The sequence below is a fragment of the Indicator indicator genome, chromosome 4 (genome assembly GCF_027791375.1).
Source record: "Indicator indicator isolate 239-I01 chromosome 4, UM_Iind_1.1, whole genome shotgun sequence".
Lineage (NCBI taxonomy): Eukaryota > Metazoa > Chordata > Aves > Piciformes > Indicatoridae > Indicator > Indicator indicator.
In genome coordinates, this window is record NC_072013.1 from 33,358,968 (window position 1) to 33,374,844 (window position 15,877).

General features: G+C 45.2%; 1 protein-coding gene across 1 annotated transcript in view; it reads left to right on the top strand.

Annotated features, from left to right (window-relative positions):
- Positions 1–312: 312 nt before the first annotated feature.
- The window catches only part of MAP4K5 (mitogen-activated protein kinase kinase kinase kinase 5), an 83,915-nt gene continuing 68,350 nt past the window's right edge, over positions 313–15,877 (top strand). Inside the window, exon 1 of the mRNA XM_054400044.1 lies at positions 313–420. Within this exon, the coding sequence (XP_054256019.1) occupies positions 313–420 (108 nt within the window). The remainder of the gene's footprint in view (positions 421–15,877) is intronic.

Below are 15,877 nucleotides of genomic sequence, written 5' to 3' on the forward strand. Positions count from 1 at the left end.
CACCTCCCCACAGTGGCTAGGAACGGTTGCTCCCTACCGGGTTCGGCCCTTCCCTGTTGCCCCGGAGAGCCCCGGGAGTCGGTGCGGAAGGGGCTGACCCTGCTGCCGGGCCGCCAACAGCCGTGGCAACCGGCGGCTGCTTTGCCTTTGTCTCGGCGGTCGCGGCCCAGAGCCCGCCCTGGGAGTCCTCCCCTTACCGAGCGCTTTCCGCCGCAGGAGCCATGGGCCGGCTGCCGCGTTAGGAACATTACCGGGCGGAGGAGCGAGGAGGAAAGCGGCCGCTGCTTCCCTTCCCCCGGGGAAGGGCTGGAGATGGAGCCGGCGGCGCGGCCGAGCGGGGATATCCTGAGGCGGAACCCGCAGCAGGACTACGAGTTGATCCAGCGAGTGGGGAGCGGCACCTACGGCGATGTCTACAAGGTGAGAGGCGTGGGCTGTGTGCTCCGGGGGTTCTCCTCACGACCAGGGCATCAAGGGTCAGAGTGGCTCCTGAAAAACCCAGGGACGTGGGGCATCCTTTCCAAAGCCTAAGGCTTCCCTCCCTATCTAACACTTTTATTACAAAGGGTTGACTTCTGCTTTCAGTGTGCTGGTGCCCTCAGTGATCTCCAGGTGAACCTCCCTTAGCAGGGGGGTTGGACTTGGTAATCTCCAGAGGTCCCTTCTAACCTCTACCGTTCCGTGTGATTCTTAGCTTTGAATTGGTGAACGTTCGGGGTGATACTTCCCATGCTGCTGCTAAAGAAGGTAGAGGATATTTATTTGCTGTACGTGCTTCCACAACGAATCAGTTAAAGCACCTGATTAAAAGGGTGCAGGTTTATCCCTGAGGTTAATAATAGCAGGCAAAAGGCACAAGCAGATTAAAGCTCTTCAGAAGCTGGAACAGAGTTTGCAGCTCGTGGTAGAGTCAACACTGCAAATCCAGTGGGTGCTCTTGAAATGGTGTGTACTGGTGCTCACATTGCCAGAACCACAGCCATGGGAAACAGAGGTCTAGGCATGGCATGTTCCTCTCTAGATGCTTCTCTGGGAGATACCCACCCCTTCCCCAAATGTCAGGGATCGTCGGCAGCTTTAGGGCTTGGGTTACTTACAAATAGAGCCTTAACATTTTCGGCAGTATGTGTTCTCAGCTGCATGGGAAGAGTTGCGGTGATGCTTTACTTTGTGATGCTGTTGAGTGTTTAAAATAGACCTGAAACAACCAACCCTACAAGAAAAGATGCGTTACTCTCCCACATGAAAGGCAGATGTAATTGCTTGTGCTGGGGGAGGGCTTTTTGCTAATGTTCGAATAGAAGTTTTATGGATGGATCCTGTTCCCACCACCCCTTTGAAATGGTTACTTATGGCCTTGGGGAGTTATTTTTAAGTTTTCATGGGGTGTATTTACCTTCCTTATTTTTTTTTCCTCCTGGAGTGCTGTGCACAGATTAGTCCATTTCTTTGCTAGGGGATCTTAGCAGTAAATCCTTTAAAAGAACATTTCAAGTTTCCTAAATCCCAAACTCAGCCTGCCTTGAGCTTTGTTTGGGTTTGCCTACATAGTACAGGGCAGCACGACAAGAAATAACTAGTCGTGTTGCAGAGAAGTGGTTTTTTGGTGTCATCTCTTTGTGGAAAAAGAAATACTCTGCTCCTCATTATCCTGGTAATTAGTGGAGAGCTGTGCTGACATGTCATTGAGCTTCCGGTTCCGGAGCTGGTTTGAATGCATGGCTCTAGAGGCTCTGTGCCATGTAAACATATCCCCTTAAAAAAAAAAAAAGGAGAAAAATCCCTCTCTCTCTCTTCCCCCTGTTCCCTCTCCTCCCCCCCCACCCCCACCTCCATTCTTGGAGTTATGAAAAATGTGTCTCCTATTCCTGAAGCAGTTTCAGATAGGAATAAACCCAAACTCCTCCTCAAGAGTGCAAGTTGGCAAATTTCTATCCAAGTCTTTGGCACTTTTTAAACATCCTTATGAGTCTTAAGACATGTCTAAAGTTAATGAGTTTAAAGTAGTTTGAGAGCCTGCATTTGTTTCTAGGTCATTGGTTTGCTCTTTGTTTTTATGAAGCCCTGCAACAGAGAGGAACTGTATCAAGGGAATACTCAATCAGATGGTACTGGCTGTTATGACAAATGTGCAAAGCTAACTTTATTTTTTTCACGTCATTGATATTATGTTAATTTTAAAAGTAAGGGAAGCCTTTTCTTCTTGAAAGGACTTCATATATAAACATTGTACTTTTATTTTCCTTAGTCTATGGTAAATCTCTTAGCACAGATCTTGTGCTTGCTGAAGGCTGTCAGTAGTGTTTATAAAATTCATTTTTTTGGTGAATATCTGTTGTTATGTTGCAGAGCTGGGCAAAGATTTGCTAGAGAGTGCTCTTAAATTAATATGGAATTTTCCTCTCACCTCTTAAAGTGGTTTCTCTGCTCCATTGCTATTAGTGAGTCACCAGCTTCTCCAGCACAGTTGTTTTTTGGGGTGTCTAACTGAGACAGCTTTTCTGATTGTGGGAGATTTGCCTCTTCCTCAGATGCTTTTTGGTGCTAGTGGTTTGTGCCTCAAATTCTTCTTGGGGCATTTAGTAGTTTTTAGAGTAATCTGTTGTTTTTTGCATGCTAAAGGCAGAGGTTAAGCAAATATTTGTGTTCAATATTAGGTTACAGAAGAATATTTAAGGCCTTTCTAAAAATCTCCTGCCCACTTGGCTTTTCATTACTGCTATGGAAGCTTAAAACTGAAATGTGTTTTCTTAGTGTTTGTGGGTTGCTTTTTTTTTTTGCCTCTTCTCTGTCACATGGTGCACAATGGTTGATTGTAGGGCTCCTTGTAAGTACTGGATTGTTGATGTTTTAATTCATTTTTTTTTCACCCAAAATGCAGTTTCAAGGTGGGGGAGAAACCATCATTAAATAAACTATTTTCTTACGTATTCACAAAGTGCATAAACAGATCCAACTTTGGGTCTGCCAGTCTTGGAAGTGCAAAATCCTAATGTGTTAGTTGTTTAAAAAGCTGGGAAAGCTTTTTCTTTTTATTAGAGGTTGTTACTGTTAAGCCAATTCTAATCAGTTGGAATAATCCATCTATCAAAGCACTGTATCAAGCAATCTGAAATTGTTGACTTCTGAAAGAGGCTGTAATAGCAAAGATTGATTACTGGCGGGAGGACTGGGCCCAAAGACCGATACTGAATGGAGTGAAATCCAGTTGGTGTCTGGTCCCCAGTGGTGTTCCCCAGGGCTCAGTATTGGGGCCAGTTATGAGTGATATGGCTGAGGGGATCAAGGGCACCCTCAGTGAATTTGCAAAAGACACTAAGTTGGGAGGGAGTGTTGATCTTGAGGGTAGGGAGGGTCTACAGATGGACCTGGACGGGCTGGATCAGTGGGCTGAGGTTCATCAAGACCAAGTGCCGAGTCCTGCATTTGGGTCACAACAACCCCATGAATGCTCCAGGCTTGGGGCAGAGTGGCTGCAAAACTTCCCAGTAGAGAAAGCCCTTGAGGGTGTTGGTTGACAGCTGGCTGAACATGAGCCAGTGTGTGCCCAGGTGGCCAAGAAAGCCAGCAGCATCTCTTGGTCTTGATGAGGAATAGGGTGGCCATCAGGACCAGGGAAGTGATCACAGGATGTCAGGGGTTGGAAGGGACCTCTGGAGATCATTTGAGTCTAACCCACCTGCCAGAGCAGGACCACGTAAGCATATAATCTAGCGCAGGTTGCACAGGAATGCATCCAGATGGGTCTTGAAAGTCTCCAGAGAAGGAGACTCCACAACCCCTCTGGGGAGCCTGTTCCAGTGCTCCGTGACCCCTACAGTGAAGAAGTTCCTCCTCTTGTTGAGGTGGAACCTCCTGTGCTGTAGTTTATATCCATTGCCCCTTGTCCTATGACAGGGCACAACTGAGAAGAGCCTGTCCCCTTCCTCTTGACATCCAGTCCTCATATATTTATAAACATTTATAAAATCCCCTCTGATTGTACCCCAGCAGTGAACACTGGTGAAATTGCACCTTCAGTACTGTGTTCAGCTTTGGCCTCCTCACTACAAGAAGGGCATTGAGGTGCTGGAGCATGTCCAGAGAAGGGCAACAAAGCTGGTGAAGGGTCTAGAGTCTTGTGAAGAGTAGCTGGGGGAACTGGGGTTGTTCAGCCTGGAGAAAGGGAGGCTGAGGGGATACTTTCTGGCTCTCTACAACTCCCTGAAAGGAGGTTGGAGCCAGGTGGGTGTTGATCTCTTCTCCCTAGTAAGAAGCAACAGGATGAAAAGAAATGGCCTCCAGTTGTGCCGGGGTGGTTTAGATTGGACATTAGATGGAACATCTTCACTGAAAGGGTGCTCAAAACACTGGAACAGGCTCTCTAGGGAGATAGTTGAATCCCCATCCCTGGAGGGCTTTAAAAGCTATAGAGATGTGGTGCTGCAGGACATGGTTTAGCATCATCCTTGGTAGAGTTAAATAATATTTGGACTCGATCTTAAAGGTCTTTTCCAAACAGAACAATTCTATGACTCCATGATTCTACTCACTAAAAATTAATGCTGGCAGTGGTTTTTTCTGTCCTCTGTGTCAGAGGGTCAGCATTGTACCCCTGAACATTGTGAAGATAGGGTCTACAAGAGCAAGGTTTTAATTTGGCTTTATGGCAAATTTCTGTTTGCCCTCCTTGGTCATATATGTGAAAGTCTCAAAGCATGATGTAAGTTCATGCATCTGTGGCATTGTGCTGAAATAGATCTTATGTGTGTGGGGTTAATGCAGAACCATCCATCTGACCACTGTCTTAGAGAAGGAAGTTTTAAAAGCCACCAGAAACTGTAAATGGAATTTAATCTCCAGCACTGGGAAGTGGCTTATCAGATCCCATCCTAGGTGAAACCCCATAGTGTGGTTAGGTGTTTCCCAGATCAGGTTTTCATGCCAGCATGACCTGTCAGTGACCCTGCAGCGTGTCAGTAGGATTTTGTGGTCTAATTTGGAGAAGGCCAGTTTTGATAGCAAGTTCCCATAAGCAGCTCTATAGGCAGGTTGTTGCTGCAGTCCATGATATTTTCTGGAGGTACCTGAATTAGTGTAAGACTGAGCTTTTTTGGTTAACTTGCAGGATTCGGTTCCATCACAATTGCAAGTTATTTGGTTGTATGGATTTGTAGATGTTGGTGGCCTGAAGGACTTACAAAACAAGTGCTGTATTAGGTTGATAATTTACTTGAGCTGTATTTTTCTGGAACTTCCTGCATGGACATTTTCAGTATTTATTGAGGACTCGGAATAGGTTTGGTAGAGAGAGTTGGTGGAAACAACAGAATCATAGAATCGTAGAATGATGTGGGTTGGAAGGGACCTTAAAGATCATCTAGTTTCAACCACCCTTGCCATGGGCAGGAATTCCTCCTAGTAGACCAGGTTGCTCAAGGCTCCATCCCACCTGGCTTTGAACACTTCCAGGCTTGGAGCCTCCACAACTTCTCTGGGCAACCTGTTGCAGTGCCTCACCACCCTCCTGGGGAAGAAATTCTTCCAGATTGAAACAATTAATTACCCCTTGTCTTGTCACTACAAGCCTTTGTAAAAAGTTCATTTCAGTCTCTCCTCAAGCCTCTTTCAAACACTGGATGGCTGCTAGAAGGTATCCCTGGAGCCTTCTAGAATGAATCATAGAATGGTTTGGTTTGGAATGGACCTTTAAAGGTCATCCAGTCCAACCCCTCTGCAGTCATCAGGGACATCTGCATCTAGAGCAGGTTGCTAAGAGCCCCAAACAATGTGACCTGGAATGGTTCCAGGGATGTGATGTCTACCACCTCTCTGGGCAACCTGGGCCAGTTTTTTACCACCCTCAGTGTCAAAAATCTCTTCTTTCTCTCTAGTCTGAAGCTCCCTCTTTTAGTTTAAGCCCATCATCCCTTGTTCTATCCAACCCTGCTCAAAAGTCTGTTCCCAGCTTTCTTACAGGCCACTGAAAGGCTGCAAGAATGTCTCCCCATGTCGTGGTGAAAGATGGAGGGTCACCACCTCTTCTACATAAAAAGGAATTTAAAGTCTTCTGCTACATGAGTGCCTTCACCTTCAGCCTGTTGACTGCTGGTGAACAAGACTTCCACTCACTACTGTCTCCTTTGTCTCTTCCCCAACTCCACAGAGCTTGGCTTTTTGTGGTTTTTAATGTAAGTGCCCCAAAGAGAGTTTTAACTAATGTTCAGTTTTGGAGAAGGGGAACAAAAGGATGGTTTATATCAAGTGTCTTTTTGAATGCTCTGGTTTGGCAGCTGAGCTGAGGGCTGATGGATGTGCTCAGCCCAGAACCCTCTGCGAGCTGAATAGCTGGATGGATGTCTGTCCTCACTCAGCCACGATGATCAAGTATGATCTTGTGCAGCAGTTCTAAAGCTGGCTTGTTTGGGTTTTCCCAAGCATGGTTGTGAGCAGTGCTACAGAAGCTTTCATCAAAAGTAAACTCTGGGGGACAGAAAAGTACCAAGTTAATAGCAGAAACTCTTTGTGAACAAGAGGTGGCTTTTCATTGCATATCATGGCAATTTCATTCCTTTTGGAGTCACCTAATCAGTATCTTTTATGCTCTTGGGATTTTTTTTCTTTTCATCTCCTGCACCAGGTAAAGGCATTAACTTAGAAGAAACCTCCATTGGTTTGCCACTGATCACTGCAGCAGGAAAATGAAAAGCAGTGAAATTGGATCATGGAAGACACTCTTCTGCAGAATCACAGATTTGTTCCTATTTGAAAAGACCTTTAAGATCATCAGGTCCAACCATTCTTTAACTGTACTGCTAGTCTGGTGCTAAACCGTGTCCCTCAGCACCACATCTCTGTGGCTTTGAAACACCTCCAGGGATGGGGATTCAACCACCTCCTGTGGAGTCTGCTCTGGTGTTTGAGAGCCCTTCCAGTGAAGAAGTTTCTTCTCATATCCAACCTAAACCTCCACTGATGCAGCTTGAGGCCATTTTCTCTTGTTCTAACACTTGTTGCTAGGGAGAAGAGACCAATCCCCTAACTCACTCGAATCTGGGACATAGCTTGGCCCCAGACTTGGCAGAGTTGGGTAATGCTTGGACTCTGTGATCTTAAGGAGTTGTGCTGGGGGGCTTGGACTCTGTGATCTCAAGCAGGGGGGTGTTAGGTTATGGTTGAACTCGATGATCTTAAGGTCTTTTCCAGTCGAAAAAATTCTCTGATTTTTCCTTTGAGGATTCTCTATGTTCTGTTAATGGAAGGTTTTATGTTGGGAATAGAGTGTTTCTCCCTATGTCTGTTTGTCCATCTCTTACTTTCAAAAGCAGATAGTCTCCGAAATCTTAAAAATAAGGTCTAATATGTTTTTCATCTCTTGAGAAAAGTTGTCCTCCTAGATTAGGTCCTCCGAGGAGCCGAAGAGTAGTAGCAGCTTTTCAGTGTGCTTCCATCAGCTAGTACCACAGCTGTACCCAATGTCTCTTAAGCCAAGGAGGAACTGAGAGTCTGTTCTATCGAGTTTAATGTCCTGTTGTGAGCAGCCTTGTCTCTGTACACTTCAGCTGCGGAATTACTGTCTACTAGTCATCCTGCAGGAGACATTACCCTGAGTAGGTAGTTTTATTATTTCTCAGTTGTTCATGGTACCATCAGTGAGGGAAGCTGAGGTATCCTGCAGACTTCATAGACTGACAAAATGGTTTGGCTTGGAAGAGACTTTAAAGATCATCTAGTTCCAAATCCCCTGCCATGGGCAGGGACACCTTCCACCAGGTTGCTGAAGGCCTCATCCAACCTGGCCTTGAACACCTCCAGGGAGCGGGCATCCACGAACTCCCTGGGCAACCTGTTTCAGTGTCTCACCAAGACACTGGACAAGGAACAATGGGTTCAACCTAGAACATAGAAGATTTCACCTCAGCATGAGGAGAGACTTCTTTATAGTGAGGATGACAGAGCCCTGGAACAGGCTGCCCAGGGGAGTTCTAGAGTCTCCTTCTCTAGTGACTTTCCAAACCCACCTGGATGCGTTCCTATGTGGACTATCCTAGGTGATCCTGCTCTGGCAGGGGGGTTGGACCTGATGATCTCTTGAGGTCCCTTCCAACCTCTGATGAACTGTGATACTGTGATACCATCCATCCAGAGGAAGTGAATTGCGCAGTTCATGTATCCCCTCTGAAACACACACGCTACCCACACCCCCAACAGCAGAGAAGATGTCTGAGAAGGAAGAACGGGTCAAACATCAAAACATTTTCGTACCAGTATGTAGTTCATCTTTCTCTCCAGAAGTTCGTTTTAATTGCCAACATGTTTGGATAACTTCTAATGTGTCCAAAATTTATAGCATGATGTGTCTGAGCAATTCCCAGGTCTATCATGAGAGGTGTGTGATAGAAGTAGCAGATGATCCATGTCAGGGAGAGTAGCTCTTCCTGTCAGCAAGGCCATGATGGAGTTTGCCAGCACATTCTGCTGACACCAGTGACTGTCCATCCGCTCTGCAGCTGGAAAAACAACTCTGCTTGCTACTTTTTTTTTCATGTTTGTAACCTGGCTTCTTGGTTATGGCAGTGAATGAGAAGAGGCAGCATCACAAAATCCCACAATGATTTGGGTTGCAAGGGGCCTTAAAGATCTAGTTCCAAGCTCCTGCCATGGGCAGGGACACGTCTTACCAGACCAGGTTGTTCAAATCCCCATCCAGCCTGGCTTTGCTAGGCATGGAGCTTCCACAGCTCTGGGCCACCTGTTCCAGTGCTTCACCACCCTCATGGGGAAGAATTTATTCCTAATGTCTCATCTAAATTGAGCTTCTTCCACTCTGAAACCACTACCCCTCATCCTGTCACTCCATACCTTTGTAAAACATCCCTATCTAACTCTAATGAAGCCCCCTTCAAATACTGGAAGGCTGCTCTAAGGTCTCCCTGGAGCCTCTCTTCTCCAGGCCGAACAACTCCATTTTTCTCCAAGCTGTGATTTGCTGTGTTAGAGAGTGTGTTTGCACAGGCAGCACCATTCAGTGTTACTTGTGGTGCACCTCCCACACCCCTTTCTTCTTTCAAGCGCAGCTTGTGTGAAAAATTGGGACATCCTTCTGTTTATCAAAATAGCAGAGCAGCTCCAGTTAGAGTGAAACAGCTTTTAACTCTGTTCCCACCTAACCAGCTCTGCAAAATCACTATCTTCATCTGTTGGATAATATTTAGCCTCTTGGCATCATTTTAAGATCCAAATCTGCTTGCTCATGTGTTCCCCTGCAGCTGGCCTGCGGGAAGTGTCTCTCTCACATGAAGGTCCGAGCTGTTGGGAGGTTCCTTGTGCATGGAAGCTGGATAAACTGCTCATCCTTCTTAGGTTGTTTGAGGGAAATTCCAGCATCTTGTATGGAGAAGTGTCCATTCTGCTCTTCAGCTTTCTAAATTCCTTCACCTAAACTTTAGAGTAATCAATTTATCCAGCATGGTGGATAATGTCTGCAAGGACCTTCTCAGCTTCTCAAAGTGCCATATGTAGCTTACCTTACCCTATGGCAGATTGAAAACCCCATGTTAAGAATCATAGAATTGTTCAGGCTGCAAAAGACCTTTAAGATCATTGAGTTCTACCATGAACTCATTGCTACCAAGTCCACCACTAAACCATGTCCCTGAGCACCACATCTACATGGCTTTTGAATCCTTCCAGGATGATGATTCAACCACTACCCAGGGCAGCCTGTTGAAGTGCAAAGCTTGCCACAGCTTGACTGTGTCTCTGGAACAGGCACCCCAGGGAGGTGCCTGAATTTCCCCCTCAGAGGAGTTTAAAAGATACAGAGATGTGGTGCTGACAGATATGGTTTAGTACCAGCCTTGGTAGAGTTAGATAATGGTTGGACTCAGTGATCTTAAAGGTCTTTTCCAACCAAACCCATTCTGTGATCTTATCTCTGAGTTAGTGACCACTAATGGTGGTGTTGGGTACAGGACAGCATAGTCTGCCGTGTTAAGAGGTAGCAGAATTATGGGACCTAGGGTATTTAGCCTCACATCTCTCAGAGTTGCTCACTTTTGAGACTGTGGGATGCCAAGATACGGTTTGAGCAGACACCAGTTAATACATCATAAGCAGGCAGTAAAAAATCTGAAATCTGTTGCAACAGAGGGAGAATGAGAAGTGCCAAGGCTTTTGTTCCAAAGCCTTAGTCTCTTCCAGTACTTTCCCCCAGTCTGTGATCCTTTGTGTTTCTAGATGTATTTCTACTGGCTTCTCGGCTTCTGAAGACAGTAAAAAGGTCATGGAAGATTCAGTTGGGGCTTTGAGATGACCTGCAATCCTGGTGGCCAAAACTATTGCAATCGAAAGGGGACAGTTTTAGATTAGGAGGAAACTTTTCACTGTGAGGGTGGTGAGGCGCTGCAACATGTTGATGAGAGAGGTTGTGAGTGTCTCATCCCTTGGAAGTGTTCAAGGCCAGGCTGGATGGGGCTCTGAGCAACCTGATCTAGTTCAATATGTTCCTGTGTATGGCAAGAGGTTGAACTACGTAAGATCCCACCCAAAGCGTTCTGTGATTCTAGGATTTACTGAACTGATCCATTGAAATGGCGTCTTTAATGCCATATTTGATGTTTTCACATGTTGGGATTGCTCTTCTGCCAAGTCTGGTTTTGTGTCTTCTACATGAATAATCTATAGAAGGTTCATGTTTTCAGAGAATCACAGCATGGAAGGGACCTCTGGAGATCATCCAGTCCAATCCCCCTCCTAATGCAGGGTCACCCACAGCAGCTTGCCCAGAATGCCAATGTCCAGGCAGGTTTGGAATCTCCCTAGAGGAGGAGACTCCACAACCTCTCTGGGTACCTGCTCCAGTGCTAGATGGAAGCTGAGGAGTATTTGGTTGGGTATGTCTGGAAATCTGAATTAAACATATTCTCAGGTTAATGTGAATAACTGGATTGGTAGCCTTTTGAAATAGGAATTTTGAGACACCTATAGAACAATTTCAGTTGAAAAAGACCTCTAAGATAATCAAGTTCAACCATCAGTTTAATACCACCGCGGTCGTTAAACCGTGTCCTGAAGTGCCATGTCTACATTCCACAGGGGCAGGTGCTGTTTCTCTTCGGAGGATGAAGAGGTCATTGTAGGGTGGCTTTGTTGGCTTACTTTTAAGAAATCATTCATGAGCTTTCTTTGTGTGGCTCTGTCCTGTGCAGTGTTGAAGACATCATAGTGGTTGGACTCAATGATCTTGAAGATATTTTCCAACTTTACTGATGGCCATTTCTTCTCACGTTGCTTGTGATGCTTCACCACAAGAAGCAGGATTTTTGTTCTGTTCTTAGCTCTGTGTGTGGCTGTTGGCTGATTAATGCTATTAAAGCCATGCTGAGTTCTGTTATTTTTGCCTTTACTTGATGTTTAATGTGCAGATGGGTAAGAGTTTAATTCCAATCATTAGACTCTCATAGAATCACAGAATAGTTTTGGTTGGAAAAGACCTCTAAGATCATTGAGTCTAACAATCAACCCAACACCACCATGGCCATTAAACCATGTCCCAAAGTGCCATGTCTGCACGTTTCTTGAACACCTCCAGGGATGGTGACTCCACCACCTCCCTCTCAAAGATGTTTGGGAGATTCAGTCATCACTCTTGTGATGACAGAGATGTCTTGTGCAGACAGAAATGTAAACTGGATAGGTATAAAGAATAAAGGTGGGGCCATGCCCTTCTTTGTCTTGATAAAACTGAAGGAATCTTAACTTGACAAGAAGCAATGTTTGTTGCTCTCCAGTGACTTCAGTGGCTTCAGGTATTTGTGTCATATTTACCAGAGGTTTCAAACCAGCTGAAGTTTGGCTTTCACTGTACTTGGTCTGCAGAAAATCATAGAATGGTAGGGATTGGAAGGGACCTCCAGATATCATCAAGGCTATCCTCTCTGTCAAAGCAGGATTACCTAGGGCAGGTCACACAAGAATGCATCCAGATGGGTCTTGAAGGCCTCTATAGAAGGAGACTCCATAATCTCTCTGAGCAGCCTGCTCCAGTATTCCATTACCCTTACAGTAAAGAAGTTTTTCCTGGTGTTGAGATAGAACTTCTTGGGTTCCAGTTTGTGCCCACTGCCCTTTGTCCTATCACAAGACACCACTGAAAAAAGGCTAGCACCTACTACTTGTCCTCCCTCACCACACAAACACTTAGCTTTTGTTCAGCATTACGAAGATCCCCTCTCAGTTCTCTGTTCTCCAGACTAAACAGCCCAAGGTCTTTAAACCTTTCTTCATAAGACAGTGGAGTAAGGGAGGGTGTTTGATGTGTCACAGGTATTCACAGTTGTGTTATCTATCAGAACAGGCTTCTTCATTTTGATATAAAAATAGATTCTCTGAAACAGCAGAGACCTCTTTGGATGCAAAGCTGGGTCTGTGAGGGAAGCACTGCCATTTTAAATGCTCCTTAGGAGGAAGATCTCTGTTGCAGGGGAGGGTAATGATATACAAGGAGGGAAGGAACTGAATGAGCTCACCTTGGTTTTGTAGCACTAGCAGCTTGCAAAGGGCTGGAATAATTCATGTCACGCCTTAATGAAAAGAATATTTAGGAGTCTGGGTCAGTAATTGGACAGGATAAGCAGTTTCTGATGATGCTTGTTTCATTTTGTCAGGCATGTCTGTGTTTAAATTTCAAGCAGTGCTTGAGTTCTGATCCTCTGCTTCATGGCTAATTGGGAAGAGGCATGACTAACTTTTCGATTACCATAGTGCTCTTTAAACTTTGACAAACAGTTTCTCTCTAGAGCATCTGTTTTTCAGTTTGGCTCACAATATGAAGCTGAGGACAAAGGGACCTCAACATGACGAAAAGCTTCTTTACTGTAAGGGTGACAGAGCCCTGATGCAGGCTGCCCGGAGAGGTTTTGGAGTCTCTTCTCTGGAGAGCTGACTGCCTGTTCATTCCTGTTCATAGGAATATGTTCCTATATTCAAAGGAACATAAATGTCCCTTTTTTCTCCTTCTGTGGGTGTTGAGGTTTGTCTAAACCCTGCAGTGGGATGTCTTGAGTACAGACTGACTGCACTGGCTTGAACAGCTTCTGTAGGGGTGGAGGAGGAGGATAGGCAGGCTGTGGCTTTTCTTCATGAAAGCACAGTGTGATGAAACTCTGAAAGAGGTGAAGCAGTTGTTGCCTCTATTTCTCAGAGCCTTGAAGCTTCAGGCAGTGTGTGGGAAGCATGTGTGAGATCCAGCCTGCCAACCAGGTCAGCTGTGCTTGGTTTGCTCTAAGAGAGGTGTGGTGCCCAGCTATTTCCTTATCATCTTTCCCTGGGATGTGGGCTCACTGGATGTCAAGTTCTTCTCTACATTATGGCTTTGACCTTCCTACTCTCTCATAGTTTCTGGTTTTATTACTTCATCCATGTGTATTGTTTTATTTAGCTATGGGAAGCTTGATGTGGAATTTGCATGTGATCCCTGTGAGGCTGCCCTTTGATTCCACGAGTTCAGTTTCTGCTGTTTGTGTGCAGAGAAGGGCAGTAACCATCCCCTAAGCTTCCTGCAGGCGGAATATTCATAGAATCACAGAATCTCCTGATTGGAAAATACCTTAAGATCATCAAGTCCATCCATAACCTAACATCTCCCTGTACACAACTGTTAGACCATGTCCCTCAGCACCTCATCCAAATGTCTTCTAAACACCTTCAGGGATGGTGATTCCATCAGTTCCCTGGGCAGCATGTTCCAGTACCTGAAGACCCTTTCAGTGAAGAAATGTTTCCTAATGTCCAACCTAAACCTCCCCTGGTGCATCTTCCTGCCATTTCCTCTTGTCCTATCACTTGTTACTAGTGAGAAGAGGTTGGCCTCTAACTTGGCTCCAGCCTCCTTTGAGGGAGTTGCAGAGACCCAGAAGGTCTCCCCTTAGCCTCATCTTCTCCAGGCTGAAGAACTCCAGCTCCCTCAGCTGCTTTTCATAGGACTGTGCTTAAGACCACTCTCTTGCAAAGACCTTACAGTGCATGCGATACTGCATGTGACAGCTTAAGGTTTCTGCTTAAGGATGTGGCTAGAATCTCTTTTGATTCACAGGACTGCTTTTTCAGTTTTTGTCTGCATTTTGGTTGCTGTCTTATGTAAGGGAGAAAACCCAACAACCCACAGGTCACTGTGCTACTTCTTGAGGGTTCTGTGGCTTGTTCCTTTCTGCTGTGGGGGTATGCAGATCATCAGACCTCCACTATGGCAGTTCTTAGGACAACAAGGATGCCAAAAACTGAATGTATGGGGCAGGTGAGTTAGCCCTTATCTATTGCAATAGCAATGTGCCCAGGTGGCCAAGAAGGCCACCAGCATCCTGGCCTGGATCAGCGATATTGTGTTCAGCAGTACCGGGGCAGGAATTGTCCCCCTCTACTCAGCACTGGTCAGGCCACACTGTGAGTACTGGATCCTGTTATGGGCCCTTCACTCCAAGAAGGACACTCGGATGCTGGAATGGGTCCAGAGAAGGGCAGCAAAGCTGGTGAAGGGCCTGGAGAACAGGTCTGATGATGAGCAGCTGAGGGAACTGGAATTGCTTAGCATGGGGAAAAGGAGACTGAGGGGAGATCTTCCTGGTTCTCTACAACTCCCTTCTCCATACTAACAAATAATAGGATGAGAGGAAATGGCCTCAAGTTGCTCCAGGAGAGGTTTAGGTTAGATATTAGGAAAAAATGCCTTCACAGAATGGGTTGTGAAGCCCTGAAACAGGCTGCTCAGGGCAGTGATGGAGCTACAATCTCCAAAGAGCTTCAAAAGCTGTTTAGATGTGGTACTGAGGGACATGGATTAACGGTGACTTGGCAGTGGTGGGTTAACATTTGGACTTGATGATTTTAAAGGTGTCTTCCAGCAGAAATGATTCTTTGATTCTGTCAGCTCATATTAAGAGGAAATGTTGTGTATGCTGCTTCCTAGAGCAGAGTGCTGCTTTGCTGGAGAGTAGTTTTGGGACCAGGGAAGCAGCCTGACTGTGCAGAGTTCCTCAGCCTGGCTATCATGATTTCCTTCAGCTTTCCCAAACACATTCCTCAGTGGTGTCTGGCTCAGGAAGGCTGGTCCATGGAAAATCCACCCAGCTGCTGAAGGGAGAGGATTACATATATTGGGGGTGGGAACTGTAGGCTTTTACAGACTTGGTTGTCAAGCTGAGCAGCTTCCTGGGATGGAGGGACATTGCCTACACAGCTTTGTGGTCTAGCAGGGATCAAGCAAAGGTTTAGAAATATTGAGAAAGAAAAGAGGAATTAGGCAAGATGGAAAATATTCTCAAGTATATTAAAATTTTAACATATTTAGTTACAATTCCAGTTAAATCGTGAAGCCTGTAATATTCTAAATTCTATACCATGTATGTAATGAGCAGCATGGTTTTGGTCCCTGTTTTAAAGAAAGTTGAACCAGTAAAGGAAGGAACTCACTGTCCCAAGTGCTTGAAACCAGATTACTGAAGTGAAACCAGTGTTTGACAACTGCAGGTTAAGCTGTAGAAAAATAACTGTTTCTCATTTTCAAGTTAGGCCATTTAAGTGAGTGGGTCAGTCAAAACTGAGAAAACATTTGAAAATAAAATGAAGAATCAAACCAATTTCTTTTGTCTCCTCCATTCTGTTTCAAAATAATGTGTGAGAGGATAAGATAGCTGTAAAATCATGAAAGATAGCATCTGGTATGAAATGGCGGCATATTTTCTCTCTTCACTGCATCAGCATAAGTACAAAACATAGTTCACACTCCTGTACCTAGAATATTTAGAAATTCTAGTTGTCTTCATTAAGACAAACCACTAAAATGCCATTTCTCTTTATTTCAGCAGAATTCCAAAGTGTGATTTTGAATTGCTGACTAAAT